The following is a 20,141-nucleotide window of genomic DNA, read 5'->3' as shown; positions in this document are numbered from 1 at the left end:
GTATTAAAACTCCCCAGCAGGCTGCAATAAATTTGAATTTGTTTAACAAATTTAGCTGCTTTAACTTTGGCATATTCTTTGCCATGTAACAAGTAATATGATTGGCCCAAACAATTGAAACGTCATAAATTGGGTTAATAAATAAATATATCATTTCTATGGTGATATATGAAAATCTCTTATCTAGGCTTAGGTCCTATGCCAGTGCATTATGTGATAAGTAAGTGAAACGTTCAAAAACAGATTTATTTAAATAACATAGTATTTTATTGTGATTATTGAATAAGGAAGTAATATTTTAGTCGTATGCCGGCTGATGAGGCTGTGCGTGCCGAGTGTGGCACCCGTGCCATAGGTTCACCATCACTGGTCTAGATTGTGATTTGATTATAATTTTTTGGGGTACTTATTTGTTATAGCAGTCCCCAACTAGATTTAGTGATTTTAAATTTGCACCAAGATCTCAGCTATAATTTTGCCAAGCTCATAAAGCACAAATATAAAAATAAACACAGTATAATATACAGTGGGTATGTGTGGTGTGGGCATTTATCACAGTGTGGTTATTTTTGTGGCGTTTTGTTGTGTTCATTTTCATGCAGTGGGTTTTTATCAGGGAACCAAATAAATACTCTCACCACATACAGTAGAGAAGAAAGACAAACTTGGTGGGCAATAATGGCAAGTCTTACATGGACGCCTCTATAATTTACATACCAGTTTTAAAAACTGTTAAATAATCTACTTTTAATCATCAGTTGTGATTGAAATGCAGTAAATATATAAAATTTGGCCTGTGTATGTCATGAAATTTGTACATTTTGAACTTCCACACCTATAGTATTGCATACAAGTACTGCTAGGTTTGAAAGAATATTGTCCAGTTTTTCATTTATTCACAATAAAATGAAAAGTTCTTTGTTTTGAAACAGCAGCTAAATTGTTCTTGTGCTGTAAACTGTTTTATGGAGTAAAGGATTGCTGATGAATTTAAATGGGGATGTATAATTTTTAACTACTGTTATGTAACTTTGGAATAAATATTGAATTTGTTTTATTTTTAAAATTTTATTTTGACCAGTCTTTAGTTATTTTATGAGTTCTAGTTACTACCACTATTATGACGAAAACTAGTTGGAAATATTGCTTTTAACTTCTTTGGCAAAAACTTGCCAACCCTCCTGAAAAAGTACCATTTATTTCTTGCATTAAATCCAAGTTTTGCTGCATAATTGATATCTTGTCATAAAGTGTTAGAATGTATCAGTTGTTTTTATAAATGAGGTTGGATTTGTATTTATCATTGGTTTCTTCTATATATTTAAGAATTGGTTTCTTCTATATATTTATAAGAGTTTGGAGTAACATATGATGTAAATAGGGAAATTTAGAATCTGCATCAAAGGCATGATACAGATTCTTGATACTAAAAAAAAAAGAGTCTGTACAATATTATTTATTTGTTTATTTATTTTAAACTTATGTTTATTTTTAACTCAAGATTATATTCATTTTATCTCTTTATCATGCTTGATTATCTTTACGTCTTTTATTTTATTTTATTTTTTTACAATTAATTAAACTTATCTTCTTCTATTTTCTTTTAATAGCTTTCCATAAACTTAGATAAGAAAAAAGAGAGATGGAAAGAAAAACTTGCCTCAATGAGAAAACAACTTGTGGACCCTTAATTTGCAAGCAAAATATGTTTTAAAAAATAGTTTTACAGAATTTGTAAATAAAAATCTATTATAACAAGTTTTATTATTATAACAAGTTATATAAAACCTATTTTATCTATTATAACAAGTTATTTAAAAACAAAACAGATATACAGCAACATAAAAACAACAGACAATATACAGGATTCAGATTCAAAATTATATATATAGCATTTCTTGGAATTAAAATGTTTCTTTGAGAATTCTTTCAAGATGTAAATTGCTTCAAGAATTTCAAAACAGCATGTGTAACTGCAAAAATAAAATATTACCAGTCAGCTTAATAGTACTTTATAAATATGTTACTTGGAATTAATGTAAAAGGATTGCAATAGTATTACTTTTAACAGTTCCTTATTCTGGAAATTAAAATTATAATAATATCCATAACATTTGTTCCTGTATGCCCTGATTTTATTAACCATTGGCCTTTTCCCACTTGTGAAAAAAAGGTGTATGAATTGTTTTCATTTAAAAATTGAATTGCATCTGTTTCTTCTTTATTTGCAGTTGCTATTACATCTTTAGTAGCTATTGCACCTGCAGCAGGTGTTGGACCATCAATACCATCTGTTCCTGCACTTAATAGTGTAATACGATATTTGAACTGTTTATAATAAAGTTGTAAAGCTGCAGCTAATGCAAGTTCTTGGTTACGACCTCCAACGCCTTTCCCATGCACTTTCACTGTAGTTTCACCTCCAAAAAGCAAGCATATACCTTTTTTGCTGTTTTTTAGTTGTGCAGTTGCATCTAACACTAATTCTGGTTGTAATTCAATTTCATTACAAATTTTGAAGACTGTGTCTGTGTTTTGCTGTAATGCTGCTTCCATACAAATTATAAGCTTCTCTCCGATAGTTCTCGCTGTACCTTGAAGTGAATTTGTAATTATAAATGGAGTGTATTGCATTTCTTCAGCTTCTAAAAATGCAGCTTTTAAAGCAATCATATTATTTCCTATTATATAATTATTAACATGATCAAAACACTTTGTACTTCCCAATTTTACTTCATCTGGAATTTGCTGCAGCAGTTGAATTGCAGAAGGTGGTAAATCATTTGTCAAGTTATATTTTACAATTATGTTCATTGGCAGAGTTGGATCATCAGTGTTTTTGACTGTAGGAGCACTGGCAATAAAATCTAGCGGATCGCCTATAATATCAGACAGGATGAGGCTGACAACCTAAAAGAAAGGAATTTTAATTGTGAGAAATTATATTCATTTTAAATTATTTACTATAGTTATAATTAAAATTAGGCAGCATTATTCTTCCACATTTAGAATGAACTTTATTTGCCCATGTACCTTTAAAAATCAAATTTTACTTCTTTTTGTGGATAAAATTAATACAGTCAAAAATCGTTAATCCGGACTCGTCGGGACTTCGGCGATTCCGGATTATCGATTTTTCCGGATTATAGATCATCAGTTTAAATCTGGTAAGATGGCATGCAGAAATTATAAAATTAAACATATGAAACCGTAATTTATGAAATAAAGAACAATTATGATCTAAAGGGTATCAAAATAAAAAAAAATAAAAAAGCTTAATATTTATTTGTTTACTTTATTAAACATTTCTTTCAATGTAAGCTGTTTAAGTTGCTTCGGTTTATGTGATAATACTTTCTCTTTAATTCTATAAACAGACATAATTTTTTGTTCAGTTACAAAGTTCCGCTGTTCAAGTCCCATTAATTGCTGTGCCGAGAATACCGACTTACTTGTCAATCGAAATGTTTTCGTTTTCAATAACTTCTGGGTCACTTTCTTCACTATCGGAAGCGAATTATAATGACAAGGAACTTGATTTAAATCATATCAAAACGGAGTACATCGAGATAAAATACTACACTTAGTAAGGAATTATAAGCCAAATAAAATAAAAACATCTGCTCTGAAGATAAGGATAGTGCTGACAGATCAACTTCCAATCCTCGGCGTGGAATTGATAAACAGATTTCGGATTTCAAAACATACTTTCGCTTTGTAGATACAAATTACATATTAGTAAATATATATCGGAAATTCTATTTGACATAATCGAAAGTTCAAGCTTACTTTTATGAAATTGCTCTAACAGTCTGCAAAAAATAATAAGCCGGATCCAATTCGAAGATTAAGGAACAACGCAATCTGCAACATTAACTGAATTAGATAATTTTAGCTCAGCTTATACCTCCGTTACACGTTAAATGTGCATGCGCACAAACATATTAGCAGCCGTAAAGGTCTTACGCGCTCTCGTAAACACCTGTGCGCATGCGTGAATGCGACGCATGCGCAGAAAGTTTGTAGCTTTGAGGTTCGGATTATAGATCATTCCGGATTATGGGTGTCCGAATTAACGACTTTTGACTGTAGTAATTTTGAATATACTAAAATATAATTATACTCTGTAGCTCTTTCTATAAAAATTAATTTACCTTTCACTTTTCTGTGTATTAAAATTGATCCTGCCTTATTAATGCTGCACTGTACTTAATCTGATTGTCTTAATTCCCCAATTTATAATGTACAAATTATAAATGGCACATTGCAGTAGTTCAAATGACTTATTGCTGTGGTTACTGACAATGAAATACCTTAAAACCTTATTCAATTTGCATTGAGTGGTTGGTTAATAAATAGATTAGAATAATTTGAGGTGATTTTTTCCCCCATAAATGCTATTCAATGATTTTCTTTCATGATGTTGTAGTATCTTTAATTTATAATTTTATTACATGTTGTATGCCAAACGAATTTTTATAAATGTAGTAGTAGTAGTCAAGTATGTATATTCCTTAGTACAGACTGTAGGAATGTGTAAAAACTTAGATTTCATAATTTTTACAAAATTGATTTCGTAAAATTTAAAATGCCAAACCATGAATATTTGCCTCATTTAAAACATTTTCATAATTGGAAGGATGTGTCTTAGGTCAGATAACAGAAAAAATCCATAAAACTAACAATATTAATTGTTGCTTGTTTCCTTGACCTTAGTTTTTTCCTAAACCTATCAAAAAATTCCTTATTTAATAACCTAATTTTTTAAAACTTTTCACTTTTATCAAAATTTGGCAACTTAGCTAAAGACTACAATTTAGTCGTCTCCTTTTAAAAAAGTTTGCTAATAATATTCTTTTTCATTTTGGTCAATTTTGCTGACCAGATAGTGTTATAACTATGCCATTTTATTAAGCAAATGACCAAGGAAAATGGTAGCTACAGAGCAAAATTATTGATCATACAATAATTATTTAGATCTGTTTGGATTTCGGACTTTGTACTGCATGAACAAACATCACCGATTGATAACATTTAATCAAGCAATAGCACCTTCTGTATGTACTTTTATAATTTCTAAATATAAAGATAGTAATATTTTTATGAGGAAAGTTTATTACTGTGGCTGGTTTTGCTATTTCAGCCAGGCCGCCACCTTTCAGCAAAGACAGTCTTTTACGAACTGCATTCATTTCTTCAATAGTTGCTCCTTTAGATGCCAGCAGTTTTATAACTTTCTGTTTTTCCGATAATGTTAAAGGTGGTTTAGGTGCTGGAAGTAAAGCTGAACCTCCTCCTGAAAAAAAGGGGGGTAGGGATTTTTAATTATAAAAAATCGAATTTTCTCGTCAAAAAATATATATTTATGTGTAATCACCCTTACACTTTCACCCTGATTTTCTTTGCTTATTTAATAGTACTACTGCAATTAACTTCTTACCTGTGATCAATACAAAAAGCAGATGTGAGTGATTGAGTGAAACAACAAGCTCAGATATCTTCGATGCAGCAAATAAGGATTTTTCATCGGGAATGTTATTAGCTGCTCCTTCAAAAATCTGGATACAGGACTTTAATTTATGCTTCTGCTTTCCACTGTGAAGAACATACATATAAAAATATTTGCATGAACTTGGAATTTAACTTTAATTTTTCATGAAATGCATGTTGCACTAACCAAACGGTTTTTAAAGCTAATGGCATAAACTGCATCTGAAATTTAAAATGATATATTACTTGTAACAATATAGGGGTAACATCCACTGAAATAATTTGGCATTAATCATTCACTGAAATAGTTTGCCATTAATATCCATTTTAAAAGCTTGATGTCCGCGACTTTTGGATTACAAAGGTCCTTACACGGTCTTTATTTTGCAACCATTGGTTGTAGACATATATTTCCAGTCACAAAAATATTTCAAATGCCAAAACATGCTCATGTTTTGGCAGTTTTAAATTGCCAAAACATGATCCCAAATTAATTAAATTTAATTTGATCCAAATTAATCAATTTTAATTTGAGAGAAAAACACTATTTTGTTAAAATTATGAAGTCACTTTTTATACGTTCCACTGGTTCCTATATTTTACATTTAGGAAAATTTTATACTCTTAAAAAATGAAGTATGAAACCTTTGAATCCAGAATGACAAAAATTGACCGAGATGTTTCATTTTAAAATTGAAGATCGTATTCAGGGGCTATATGCGAATTAAAGACCTAAATGGCTGCATTTGCAATGCAATTAAAATTAAGAATTTAACAAGCCATTACAATTAAGTTTAATTTGGTAATAAATTTTCCTTCATATTTTGATATCTTTCACACACATATAGATATATTTATTATGGAAGCAAAAGTTCCAGTCTGTTCCTATTTTCTTCATAAATTTAATATGTAAATTTTGTTTCAGTTGAACATCCAAGGACTCTTTCAAGGCTTTGGAGCCCCTACATACTTCTTTTTTGTGGGTATTGGTAACCTCAGTGGAATGCAATTTTTGAAACTGATAAAAAGAAACTGGCTATGATCACCAGTAAATGAAAACGTCTTACTGAAAAAAAAAAAACAAATATGCAAGACAAATTGAACATTCATTGGATGAGTTAATTAAAATGTTTCCTGCTCAAAAAGCATGAAATGTGGAAAAGCGTTATCTGAAATGAAAAGAAGTCAGAAAAAAAAAATTATGTGATTTTATGTCACAAAATTATGAGGATGATAAAAGTTTAAAAATAAATCAAACTAAGTAAGTGTATACAACATAGTATCATAAAACAAAAAAGGATTAAAAGTGGTTTGTAAAATATATAGAAGCTTATTTTTTATATATTTAAAATTTTCCATGTAGAAACTGTTACGTTATAACAACTATCCAAACAAAAAATACAGCATGTTTCAAAAGTCTGGGAACATTAAAAAATTTTTATAGTAGCTTTATGAAGTAACGAAGTACATCATTTTATAGAGTAAAGGTGTAAGTTTTTTCAACAGTACTCATTTTACAAACACTGTATGTTTCAACCATGTGTAATCCTACAAACATCGAAACGATAATCTGACACTTGCTGCACATGCCACAAAGTGTCTTCCGAGCTTCGCATGAAATAGAAATGTCAACAACGACTGTGTGGTGCGTTTTCCATAAAAAATTAAACATGAAAAGATACAGACTACAATTAGTGCAGAAGTTATATCTTAAGGACAAAGACTCCCGTTTTGTTGTGCATTACAGGACAAAGAGGATCCTTTTGTGAATTCAATCATTTTTTCGGACGAGGCAAAATGTCATACAAATGGGAAGGTTACACAATTGTAGAATTTGGGAAACTGAAAACCCGCATAACATTTTTGAACACAAGCTAGATTCTCCAAAGGTCAAGGTTCTTTGTGCCATGTGTCACAAGAAACTTTATGGGCCTTTCTGTTCTGAAGAACAAATTGTTACTGGAGAGTCCTTCTTTCAGATGCTGCAGACCTGGTTAATACTATTGTTACGAACTGAATCGAAGAACTTTGTCCTTCAGTTAAATGGTGCACCCTCACATGTACACAGTGATGTTAGAGCATATTTGAACACAGAGCTACCTAATCATTGGATTGGTCATGGCGGAGCAAAAGACCAATGTTTGCTAAAATGGTCTCTTAGGTCCCCGGACATCCCCCCTTGTGATTTCTTTTATGGGGTTATGTAAAGGACCTTGTTTATATTCTTCCTGTTTCAGGTGATGCTATGGAATTGAAAAGGAAAACTACACAAAGCCACATTCTCAGAAAACACTTAGTGCTGCGCGTGGCAAGAGTTACCGCGCCGACGTTTGTAGGAACACATGGTACAGTGTATGTAAAATGAATGTTGTTGAAAAAACTTACAACTTTACTCTCTAAAATAATTTACTTGTTTACCTTGTAATGCTACTCGTTTGGCTATAACAAATTTTTTAAAGTGTACAAAACTACTAACAATATTTTTCTTTAGAAATAAAATGATTAGTTAATGTAAGTTATGTAACAGTGTGACCATGTCATACGAAGCACAATTTTAAAAAACATTCCGTTAAAGAGCACCCATATCCCAGCTTGCGAAAGGCTTCAAAATTTCTTAAGCCGACACTGGACCTATGACGCATTTTTAACCTAAAGGAGAGGTTTTGCACCGTTTCTTATCTTGGACCACATGTAGACCAGGTCATGCAAAATGAAACTGAAATGCTAGATGGAGTGGCTTCATTATAGATTCTCATGAGAATTAAAAGTTCGTCACAGCCCTGTAATGCGAAGGTTTTGATGCTTTTCCAAGGGCAGACCATAAATGTGAACTGTTATTGTTAAATCTTGGAACAAAACCTAAAACCAGCATGTCAATGCGAAAGGAGAGGAGACTGTTTCTGCTGAATCATTTTTCAGGACAATGCTCAGATGCATGTATCGCAATCTGAGACTGACATCTTTTCTCAATGAGGCTAGAAAGTGCTTTCCACCATTTTCCTGCATCTAGGTTACACCTCCTAACAGAAGAAAGCCAGGATACTGGATTGTGATGTCTTCTGATAGTAGATATTGATTTAAGTCCCTGTCACTATGGGTTCGTAATATCAAGGAACTCATTTGTGGTGCTTATTTCCAAGCTGCTGCAGAAATTCTTCAGCATTATTCTCCACTCTATTCGCACTATCAAGAGACCAGGCACTGTTACAGGTATACTTTCATAACCTTGGCAGCGGTTGTATATAATACTGGTGATATCCTTTGTAAGGGTTGTATATGATACTGGTGATTACATCAGAGGTCAATAAAAGTTTTACAGAGTTCTCTTCTGTAACATTAGTAAAAAAAAAGTTTCCACTATTAGTTCCAGCCCTCGTATGTACGTCAAAATTTAATTGATCGTTTAGGCATAAAAAATATTACCAACATTATGTAATTTAATTACGTTTGGGTTACATCAAAATGAAAATAAAGAAATCTATCATTTTAATGCTGGCGTTAGTTCTAGCCTAATTTTCAAAAACTGATAGACCTTTGAAAAAGGATTATGTAGTATCATCTGCAATTCGAAAAGTGCACAGCAATGAAAATTATATTTTCCCATTTAAACGGCGTATAAGCTATGAAACCACTGATCAGTATTACATAGATTATATGCTTGCGCGGCTAACCTTTAGAATATGGTAACGGGTAGTTTGGCGACATTTTGGTAAGGCGATAAAGGTTACTAGCTAGGACTTTCGCAATAATCTGAGAAGTATACAGTTTGAATCACAGATTATTTTGTTTCAGATAAATGAGAGATTATGAGACATGTAATGCGACATTTTCCGGAAAATTCCGATCGTGATTTTAGCTAATAAGCACTTAGAAACAATTTCGCTGCTAAAGTGCAGAATCGCCCACTTATTTGATTGGCGCTTTTTACAAGAGTAAGAAGAATTGGACTTTTGTCAATTTTCTTTGACTTTTTAAGTGAAAATAGGTCGATGTGTGCATCGATAAAGTCAAGAGTGTGCGCAATGCCATTTTTGTGCAATTCTGGGATGTTTTTTTAAGTGAAAATAGGTCGACGAGTACATGGATACCGTGTATGTGCGATTCTTAAAAACGCGGCAAGGCGTTTGATATTCTGCACTTTCTCCCAATTTCGCACCTAATATTGGTCATGATTAAGCATTTTTGTTCCATAAAAGTTCTAGTATAAGCGTAATTCGGCTAGCAGATTGTGGAAAAAAATGTTGAGTAAAAAAACATGCCTTTACTTCATGAAAACAAAATGGCGTCCAAAACAAAACTAGCAGGTTGCTGTAGCAGGGTTGGTCGCCAAAAAACCGCCAAGTTGACATAATGTAAAGATTCACCGCTTGCGCTTCAGTCGGAACTGTGTGGGAAGATGCTGCTGAGCACATTTTGGTTGTTAATGTTGCACAGTATTATCATCTATTCTTGCACTTTGTGATTTACGAACTCTTTATTTTTTAAACTTTCAGAAAAGGGGAAGGTGCGAAAAATTGCAGATACGCAATTAAGCTGTACGCTTCAGTTGCACTTTTCTAATAATAAATCGATGACTGTTCATGTACTGTAAAAGATCTTTATCCTTGCAGGTTTTCAAGTTTTCTTTTAGTTCATAATCAATAGATATTTTTTTTAAGGTGTAAGGATTTTAAGGTTGAAGAAAGCTTCTATGCAAATATAAATTTTTAAGCACTAAACCCAAATTTTAATTGAGTACACGAGGGCAGATGTGATCCATCCTACTGTAGCAGAATTTTATGCTTGTTAAAGAGTTTTGTACATAATATTACAGCATAAAATTAAATACTCACTGATTTGAATTATGAAGAGCTTGGATTCCTTCCGGTACGGATAAGATCCCTGAAACTATGTGCTCCTCCAATAGCTCCTCCAGAGCTGCAGCCATTCCCAGAACGCCTTTCCCAAAACCCACAATGTATACATTATGAGCGAGTGGGAATTGTTTGCCTTGAACATCTACATAATCTGGATGTACTTTTACAGCTGTTGGTATTAAATTCCTAGGTTGAACTGCGGTATAAGCCGCTTTAAATATCTTTCTGGAATCTTCACAGAACGTTTGCATGGATATTTTTCTGAATAACGTTTCGAGGATCACTGTATTTTTCAGTCTCCTTGAATTAAAAAAAATTCCAGACAGCATGGGAGCTGCAAATAAAAACAAAATACTTTTGTAAAACAATAATACGGCATCAAACGTGTCGTATATTTGCTAATTTTTACATAGATTTATATCTATCAAAATATCAGTACATAGATCAAAATTTGTACGCATGTTAGGCAAATACTTCTGTGTCGTTCAAAGCATTCTTCCTCACTAGAGATGTGCCATTCGCTCATGAACTAATTTAAAGAACCGATTGACTTCATTGAGAGAGTAGCTCTTTTAAGAGTCCATCCACCGAGAGCTCTTGTTGGAATCATGCCAGGAAAGTTCGATTCCCATTTTAAAGAAAAAAGGAACATTTATCCTCCCATGTTAAAAGCAAGGTTAATTTTTATCATATCCCAGCTTTTTTAGCATTTATTTATTCTAGAATTTTATTGATACATCTGCGTAGAAAGGAGGTTCTAGAGAATCTCAGAACTACAGCAGAAATCAGTATATGAAGCTAGGGGTTCGATTCAATGGATTCCCCAGATTCTGCTGCTTATTTGATTCTTTCCGCTCTTCGCACACCGTCCTTAATTCGCTCTCCGCGCCCGATTTCATTCATCAAGATCATTGCTAATGGGCAACACATTCACTTTCAACGAGTCATAAAAAAGAACACATTCAGTTCATTAAGCGCACAGTTCTGATCTTATCCATAAAAGTACGCTTTTGTCCACTTCTAATCCGCATTGATTCTGACGGAATCCCTACCACCGAAATTCTAAAGCCAAGGAAAGTCCATAAAATTGTGTTAAGTCATCCAATAGAACGTTCTTTTAATTAGCTAGAAACGCTTATCCTCAGGTAAATTATGCGTAACGAATATTCGCGGGAAAAGAAAATTCAAAACTTATTCTCTCCCAATCTGAAAGCACAGATTAAAATATTTCAAAAAAAAAAAAAAAAAAAAAAAAAAAAAAACTGAGTGGAAACTGCACTTCTTATCAGTGATGTAAAATTTACAAATACTCGTATGCCGCGGGTATTAGATTTTACATTAAGTATTAAATGTATGTATGATTCTCGCATTGTGAAAAAAACAACGGTACTTAGAGCTATCCAATTTTGAATAACGCAGTCCTCCATTCGAATACGGGCATCTGGAAGCCCGAATTTTGAATTTGTTTTATTGTTTATTTCATATTTTGTAAAACTTTAACGAACTTTTGATTAACAAACTTAACGATTTCAAAGCCGGCAGTGGCAACAATGTGCGGGGAAAAAATTATGTCCAGCGCGCGAGACTGTCTATCAGAAATTTTAAAGATACGCTGTTTTAAAATATTTTTAGCCCAAATGCTCTCGAAACGTGTATGTGTGTAAATGAAAAAAGGCCCCTTTGGACGTAATATAAAAATTTGAATTTTTATTAGTGTTATTATTATTAATAATTTGGAATGTTTTTATGCAGTTTACTCAGGACCAGTTATGCACGGAAGAGGCTTTTCCAAGTGATTACTCACTACTTGAGCAGCCCTTAATCTCTGAAACAGTTATGCAACAGTCACTTAAAGAAGATATGCTCTGTTTTGAAATGGAAATATTTGTTTTTAGAAAATGGTAGAGCCTTCAATTTGTGTAAAGTTTGAAACTCAAAGTTAAAAAATAAACAATAATAAAACCATAATTTCAGTTATATTACAATATTAATGATGCTCAAAGGTGAATTATAAATACGGATATTAGTACGTTGTAAATTTTTGTGATTTGTTATAATGTGTCGAAATAAGTTTTGGTTATGTAAACGGTTTTTATATCTATGAGCAAATATTATTAATTTAACATTAGAAAAAGCGAAGAGAAAAAGCGTGATGCAGACGCACTCAGCTGATGCGTGTTTATTAAAGTTTCACGATGTTTTACGAAAATCATGAAGAGGACCCAAACTTTTTTTTTTTTTTTTACATTTCCGGGTTGGTTTGATGAAAATGACTACTAAGCAATTATAAATTATTATTCAAAACTTTTAAATGCATATCAGCATCATGAATGCATGATAACTACTGGATTAAACTGTTTAATATTGACATCTGCAGTATTCAAAGAGTTACACGAAATGTGATGCAATGGAATGCCTCTCGAACAAAGAAAACATTCCTAGAATTGATGGATGGGTATAAAACTTTTCTGGAATTATTTGAAGTCACAACGATTCATTCCCTTATCGAAATATAGTTCACTTCTGAGTATATTTGATTTTTTGCGGGTACCTAGAGATAATAAGTTCAACATCAAATGGAAGAGTTAAAGCGGACATTTTGGATAAACATTTATCGATTTCGAGAACAATCAGTTATAAATCCCTCTTCTTCTTAAGTAAAAAAAAAAAAAAAAAAAAAGTTCTTTTTGTTCTTGAAAATGATGGGCCTGTGTCTGATCGCCCCTGAAATTGGTATAGTTTCAGTCGAAATCTGCGTTAAATTAAGGCTAATTTTAAAAAGTACAATATTTTGTCGTCCTTCTTAGTCATAATTAACTGATGTTCCGTTTCCGTTTGACGGAAATATGGTCAGGAATATTACCAGGGATAATAAGCATCAGAGGTACCATATGCCGATAAATTTGATATGAACTTTTATTTTGCAACAGAAAGTTTTGAATGTCATTGTCCAGAGCACTTTTGTTTACATGCAATTTTTCCATTTACTTTTTTTTTAATGTTCGGTCACTTTTTTAAACATTGATTACTACTACTTTAACTAAGAATCTACTCGTTAATTTCATTTGAACATAAATTTTACTTTGGCAACGACGAAATATTAAACCTTATAATAAAATTACAAGGCGAATGCATTTAGCTTTTCGTGGATAAGTACATTTTCTAATGACTCGATAAATTAATGATTTTCAAACCTTTTCAACTTCTACTATAGTTTTCTTGAAAAGCGAATTTAAATAGGCGTCTCACGTACTATTTCCCGCCATTGTCGGCGAATCGTGGAAGCGCGTGTATACCGAGAACTTTGAAAAATGAAAACATGATTGAGTTTATAATTTCCATTACTTTGAACTTGACACTTATTCGATAAGACTTAATGAGAAAATTTCCAAATGCACATAATGAAGCTTATAGATTACGTAGTACGCAGTTTCAAAGTAGCTAAAGTGTTTCGAGAAAACACTGATCGCATTAACAGCATAGACTTTTCACACAACGGAGAAACATTGATATCAAGCAGCGACGATGAGTCCATTGTCATTTATGATTGTGAACGAGGAACGTAAGTTATCAGATTTCTTCAAAATTATGAATTAAAAACAAATATTAAACATAAAACGCATCCACTTACCATTCAAATATATTCCAAAATCCCGGCCTAGTCAAAATGGCGGCACTGTAAACAAAAGTATGATGTAACCTTGAAGTTCAGTTGTGATACTATGTAAAGGAAGATTGTCGTTCGTATTGTTTTAAGGTGTTAAAGTATGTTACATACTATTATTTAACATCTGGAGTTATTAATCCAAGTAAACGAGAATTTTCCCTTTTAATATTTGGAAAATGCAATTTACGTAACACACAACCAACAGTGGAAGGACTGAATTTTCACAATGGGGAAATTGAAGGTGTCGTGACTGTAATCTGAATTTTACATAAAAATAGTGCTTCAGATTATTTGATAAACGTATGGTTATTATTAATGTAAAAAATAGTGTTTAATAAATTTTTTCTTTTGTATTTTAACAAAACTGAAGGCCTTTTTTTTTATGATTTTTTCGAAGTTCTGTGAAGCCCCTCCCGTTTTTTTATTATTCGCTTGTTAGGATTTTAAAGAATTTTTCCCATAAACAAATTATTTTCAGAGAATTATTTTAAAGTTTCCTTCTATAAAAGAGTAAAATAATTTTTAAAATATCTCTGAAATTGTACTTTTATTTGTATTTATTAATGAATTCTCCAGTTCCCCTGATTTTTTTGGGGGAGGGGTAACCATTTGAAAAGATCTGAGAATTGAATTTATAAATCTTAATTCATATTTCTAAATTCAGTGGTTTATGATTTCAGATTACAGTTATCCAAACAAACTTATTATAGGAATATTAGTGTAATAATCATTAGTAAGAGGAGAAATTAAATTTTTAATGAGTTTTTTTTATTATTAATTTAAAAAGCATTGCTATCAATTATATTATTGAACTTTAGAACATTCATTTTTTTTTTTTTTTTTTTTTTTTTTAGTTCTTTCTCTAAAATGCATCCTGTCATTGCAAAATGATTTAAGCCAATAAACATAGGTAATTTCACCGTAAATTCAAATCTTGACAAAACTGGCTAGCAGCAGAGGCGTAGCTAGAATTTCCAGAGCCTGGAGATATCTAAAGAATTTGCGCCCCTTTCTGTGTGTCAAGAATGGAAAACATTTCATTAAAAAATTTCGTAGCATTAATTTGGCGGCCCTTGGATGCTGCACCCAGAGACAGATGTCCCCTTTTGCCCCACCCTAGCTATGCCACTGGTTTGCAGTCTAAGCATTTTTGGAGATATTTCCTATCTTATCATAATTATAAAGAGGTTTCGTGAAGCAAACCAACAAAGGTACTTTTCATAAAGAGAATGATTCGTGTTCTCCAGTATGATTCGATTAGTAGTGTAACCTTGAAAAATGTTAAATTGGTGTTTTGCCATTTTCACTGTTAAAAAAGTATGAGCAAATATATTTTGGTGCTACGTGCTGTATACATGCGAATTCTTTGAATGGTACTTTTTGATTATGCACGTGCAACACATTTTAGCGATACTATTGTAATAATATGTATGTTTTTGTTTAATTATTCTTGCTTATGCACACACACATAGTCTCCCGAATCATTGGGTCTCAGCTTTTGTTTGGCTTCTCTTTCGTAGGGGCCAAAAGCGTGGCAGGTGATTAATGGAAAAGTACCCTTTTTCTGAGAACGGTACATCCATTTAAGATATCACCAAAGAAAAATTTACAGCAGTTTAGGTCAGAATATGGCAACCAACTTATTACCATGCCAAGCCATCTTAAATACAGGGTGTTTGAATCAAATGTACCTAATTTGGAGAGGTTACTTAACAGAGTTTAAAAGCATAAGAAAACTATAAAATTTGATATCAATGCTCATAAAATTTTTATTAAACAATCAGTACAATTCCACATGATCTCCCTTAGTAACCCTGAGAATATCCAGCCATGTCCGGTGTAGCATTTCCGAAGTCACATTAGCAATTGCTGCGGTTATGGAGGCACGAAGGTCTTCAATATCACAGATGTTCCCTGACTAGACTGTCTTTCACATAGCCCGATGAAATCAAGAGGAGTAACATCGGGAGATCTTGATGGCTAGGCAACTGGGACGTCCATCGGTTAGGGAAAGTTGTATCTAAAAATTCACGAACATGCTTGCCCCAGTGAGGAGGGGCCCCATCTTGCTTTAAGATAACAGTAGATTGTAAATGCTGCATTTGGGGTATTGCATAAATTTCTAACATGTCCAGGTAAATGGTTGCTATCACAGACGTCTCGGCAAAGAAAAATAGTCCTATGAGTGATGGAGGACACCAGACATTCATTTTTGGGTTGCTCCGTTGCAATTCGTGTAATGAATAGTGATTTTCTGAGGCCCAAATTCTGCAGTTTTGCTTATTAATGTTGTTGCTAACATAAAATTGAGCTTCATCTGAAAAAAAGATGTGGTTTAGAAAATTGTGTTCATTTTCGATGCTAGATAACATATTCACAGCAAATGCTGCACTCTGCAGCCCATTATATCGTTGCAGTTTTTGTACAATCTGCATTTTATATGCATGTTTTCAATGTAGCATATCATGAATAGTTTATCGTGGCATAGATAATTCAGAAGCTGCCTGCCTGACTGACGAGGGCTCCAAACGAAAGCTTGTCGAACATCTTCCACATGTGAATCAGAATGTGAACGCCAATCGCCTCCGGATCCGTTCCATACACTTTCTGTTTCGTTCGTCTCCGGATCCGTTAGAGAAGTGTTTTATGCTCTTAGTCTGGGATGGATTTCTTTTATAAAACTGTTTGAAACATTCTTTACACTTTTACTACGGATTTGTGTTCTACATAGCAGAGAACAGTTTGTGCCTTGAGGCGACGGCATTTTTCTGTTCATCGACTCAGCAAAAGCGCAGGTGTGTCTGACACAAGAAAAAAATATTGTCGCCATACTTTACGAATTCAGTTCCCACATGTGGCTAATATTTCCTTCATAGTGCTAAAACTTTGTTTTTAATTGACTTTTCAAAATAGGTACATTTGATTTGGACTCCCTGTAATTGAGGGTTGTAGCTGTGTCATCAGAGCATTTATTTAAAAGTTTAGAAACCTTATGAAGTTAGGTGCCATTTTGTACAACCAGAAATTGTTCAGAGCATCGAATTCGAAGGTGATAACGAAGAGTTCTTTTTTTCAAAGAAAAAAAAGCCCTAGAGTCTCTTTAGCAAAGATAGCACACGAAATTGGTATTTTTAGGACTGATTTTAGCTTCCTTTAAAATTCAAGGATTTCGAATGGTCAGAAGTGGAACTTCTGTTTGTTAACAGAACCATGAACATTCTATGCTTTATTGTTGTAAAAAATGGGCTGTCACAAAACCCATGATTGAAATATAAACTCTGGAAAAAAATTGTATTTAAACTGCAATTTATAGGAATTCTTAAAGTTGCCTAGATGATGTAGTAGTTAGGAGAGCCAACAGCAATACCGAAGGGCCAGGATTCGAATCCTGGAGAAGGCATAGATGTGAATTGTCTGTCCCTTCATAGGAGGTAACAGTGGCTGCTTATTACATGTGTTCACAATAAAAATGTCCACCTCTTCTGCTAATGTTTAAGGAAAGTGCCCGCCATTCTGGGGGGGGGAGAGAATTCATAAAACTAATCAGGGTGCTACTTTGGTAGACGGTTGCACGGATTTTTGGCGATTTACGTTGGCCGAATTGTTGGCGCGATTTTTGCAAACGTCAGCCATCTTGAAAAATGCTGTTTTTACGCATAGTAAAGTATTCGAAAGTTAAAAAATAAATAAATAAATATCGTTAAAAGTAATGTATTAATTTTTTTGTTGAAAATGTCATTTTTTAAGATGGCAGGCAAGTGTAAATAAATACATTTACTATGAGTATAAAATACTAAAGTAAGGTTATTATTACTTTCATATAGCAAAGAAGAGAATAAAAACACCGCTATAAAAACATTGGGCCAACGTTTAATTAGATTAAAATATTACTGAAATTGAATATTGAATTAAAAACCATCATACCAACATTTAAAAGAATTAGAATATTATTAAATTCAAATACTTTAAAATACATTATATAGAATATAATTAACATTAAAACATATGGACAATAATTATCTCAGCAATTTCTAAAAATAGTGTATTAATTTTTTCAACAAAAAATTGAAGTATACAATTATAAAATAAAGGAAAAATATGTACTTACATTTTTTTAGTCATTTAACCTATTGCTTATTGCACAAAAAAAATCGGAATCATAATTTAAATAACATATTTGAAGACATCTTTCAAGGAATTCGAAGATATGAATTAAATTTTAAAACAGCGCGGAAATGCACAAATTTTCAGTAACCAATCAGGGAGCTGATTATAGCTCGTTAATGCACAAATATTCTATAACCAATCAGAGAGCTTATTACATCACGCCTAGAATTAAAATTATTTAAAAATTCATACATAATAAAATCATTTTTTTAAAAAATGCAAAATTAAATTGTATTTTAATATTTAACAGCCATAAATAATGTTTAAAACATTAGAATAAATTTATACATATAAAAACCAATTACTTTTAAAGTAAGGTGACGTCATTGCTTACATCATCCACAATATAAAATTTCATAAAATATGATAAACAATAAAATTTTTATTTCAAATAAAAATGCAAAATTAAATTGATTTTTAATATTTAGAAGCCACAAATAATATTTAAAACACGGAATTTATGCACAATAAAACACATTATTTTTTAAATATAATGACAACAAAGTATCGGTTACCATAAATAACTTATCCAGCAATGGGTTTACCATAAGTTGTATTACTCGCCAAAATCCGTGCAACCGTCTACCAAAGTAGCGCCCTAATCAGTGTCATACAGTTGCAGTAGCGATGAATTGATGTTATGGTGCCAAAGTTGTAACAATTCACTCTTTATTACAAATTTTGCCTTTTTCTCCATTAACACGCAAGTTCCAAAAATTTTAGATTGCCATTTTTTTTCTTCATTTTTAGGCACAAAAGAACACTTCATAGCAAGAAGTATGGAGTTGATTTAATTCGTTATACTCATGCAGCAAACACAGCAATTCATAGTTCAACAAAAGTAGATGGTAAGTATAATTTCATATCAATTTTATTTATGTTATATTGTCTATATATAATGATTTAATATTTTTAATTATTCCTAAGTAATGTAAAACTTTTTTTTTTCCAGATACATTACGGTATCTTTCACTTCATGATAACAAATATATTAGATATTATCAAGCTCATACAAAAAAGTAAGATGGTCTTAATATTCTAAGTTTTTCTCTTTTATATTTAGGTGGAATTGTTAATATGTGAAAAAGCAATTGTTTGTTTTGATAATCAGTGTAATTCTTATTTTCTGTCAGTCATAAAAAAGGATGTATATTTGCATGCTTTATTGAATTCCTTGATTACTAGATTTATAAAATACTAATATTGTTTAAAAAAAGAGGTTTTTTTTTTTTTTTTTTTTGTTGTTGTTGTTGTCGTCTACTAATTTTCCATATATATCTGGAAATTAAAATGTTCGAAACTGATTAAGTGTGCAAATAAGTAAAGCTGAGATTGCAGTATCATGTATGAGCAAATTCTGCTATGTTTGTATTACCTATTCAGATCAAAAGATGTGCAGCCAGGTGATTTTATGTGGGAAATAAACAGAGTATTTTTTAAATTCAATACAGTACAAAGTCCGAAATCCTGAGGTCCATTATCCGGAATAATCCCAAATCCGGACCTCAAAGCCACAATTTTTTTTTTATGTTAACCCCTTAACTGCCGCGGGCGTATATATACACCTTGCTCAGCCGATGCATTAACTGCCCCAGATGCACAGCCGATGCGTTAACTTTGCGAATAATTTTAGGTGTAGCAGCGCAAAGCAAATGATAGCAGTTTGGAAGGACGTATATATACACCTGGGGCAGTTAACGCATCGGCTGAGCAAGGCGTATATATACGCCCGCGGCAGTTAAGGGGTTAATGCTTTATGCATGCGCATTTGATTTTTCCTTTCATAATAAAATGGGGAGAATTTCACTTAAAAATTCCGATTCTTAATTTCACTTAAGCACTAAATAAAATACCTCATTATGGAAAAACAATCATGTAAGCATAAATTTGTGAGATTAATAATTTGGCTCCATAGCTGAGTATCTACTTGGCGTGCATCTCAAACAGAACACTTCACCTAT

The 20,141-nt window shown here is 32.3% G+C and overlaps 2 protein-coding genes and 1 pseudogene across 4 annotated transcripts in view; 2 read left to right on the top strand and 1 right to left on the bottom strand.

The window, feature by feature from the left end:
- The window catches only part of LOC118196197 (uncharacterized), a 33,484-nt gene extending 31,720 nt beyond the window's left edge, over positions 1–1,764 (top strand). For both annotated transcript variants that reach the window (XM_035367614.2, XM_035367613.2), the window contains exon 7: positions 1,611–1,764. In XM_035367614.2, coding sequence (XP_035223505.1) covers positions 1,611–1,691 — 81 coding nt within the window. In that variant the 3' untranslated portion in view covers positions 1,692–1,764. The remainder of the gene's footprint in view (positions 1–1,610) is intronic.
- LOC118196196 (glycerate kinase) lies at positions 1,460–14,222 on the bottom strand. Its single transcript, XM_035367612.2, has 5 exons — positions 13,978–14,222; positions 10,323–10,680; positions 5,441–5,595; positions 5,121–5,296; positions 1,460–2,910 (listed from the first exon to the last, which is right to left on the bottom strand). Exons 2-5 carry the CDS (start codon positions 10,673–10,675, stop codon positions 2,065–2,067), a joined length of 1,530 nt encoding a protein of 509 aa, XP_035223503.1. The 5' UTR covers positions 10,676–10,680; positions 13,978–14,222; the 3' UTR covers positions 1,460–2,064.
- LOC146999033 (WD repeat-containing protein 82 pseudogene) lies at positions 13,412–19,203 on the top strand (annotated as a pseudogene). The gene is made up of 3 exons (XR_015039958.1): positions 13,412–13,908; positions 18,931–19,028; positions 19,133–19,203. The product of XR_015039958.1 is annotated as a WD repeat-containing protein 82 pseudogene (transcript).
- Positions 19,204–20,141: the final 938 nt, after the last annotated feature.

Source organism: Stegodyphus dumicola, chromosome 1 (genome assembly GCF_044657685.1).
Source record: "Stegodyphus dumicola isolate Sdum_Otavi_A_Nest chromosome 1, ASM4465768v1".
Classification (NCBI taxonomy): Eukaryota; Metazoa; Arthropoda; class Arachnida; order Araneae; family Eresidae; genus Stegodyphus; species Stegodyphus dumicola.
The sequence above is the reverse complement of the archived record's forward strand: the minus strand, read 5'-3'. Positions and strand labels throughout refer to the sequence as shown.

Coding starts and splice junctions, on each gene's coding strand:
- LOC118196196 (XM_035367612.2), bottom strand. CDS start 10,675: ATGCTGTCTGGAATTTTTTTTAATTCAAGGAGACTGAAAAATACAGTG. Junction 5,596..10,322: donor GCTCTTCATAATTCAAATCA/GTGAGTATTTAA, acceptor TGTTCTTCACAG/TGGAAAGCAGAAGCATAAAT. Junction 5,297..5,440: donor GCTTTTTGTATTGATCACAG/GTAAGAAGTTAA, acceptor CCTTTTTTTCAG/GAGGAGGTTCAGCTTTACTT.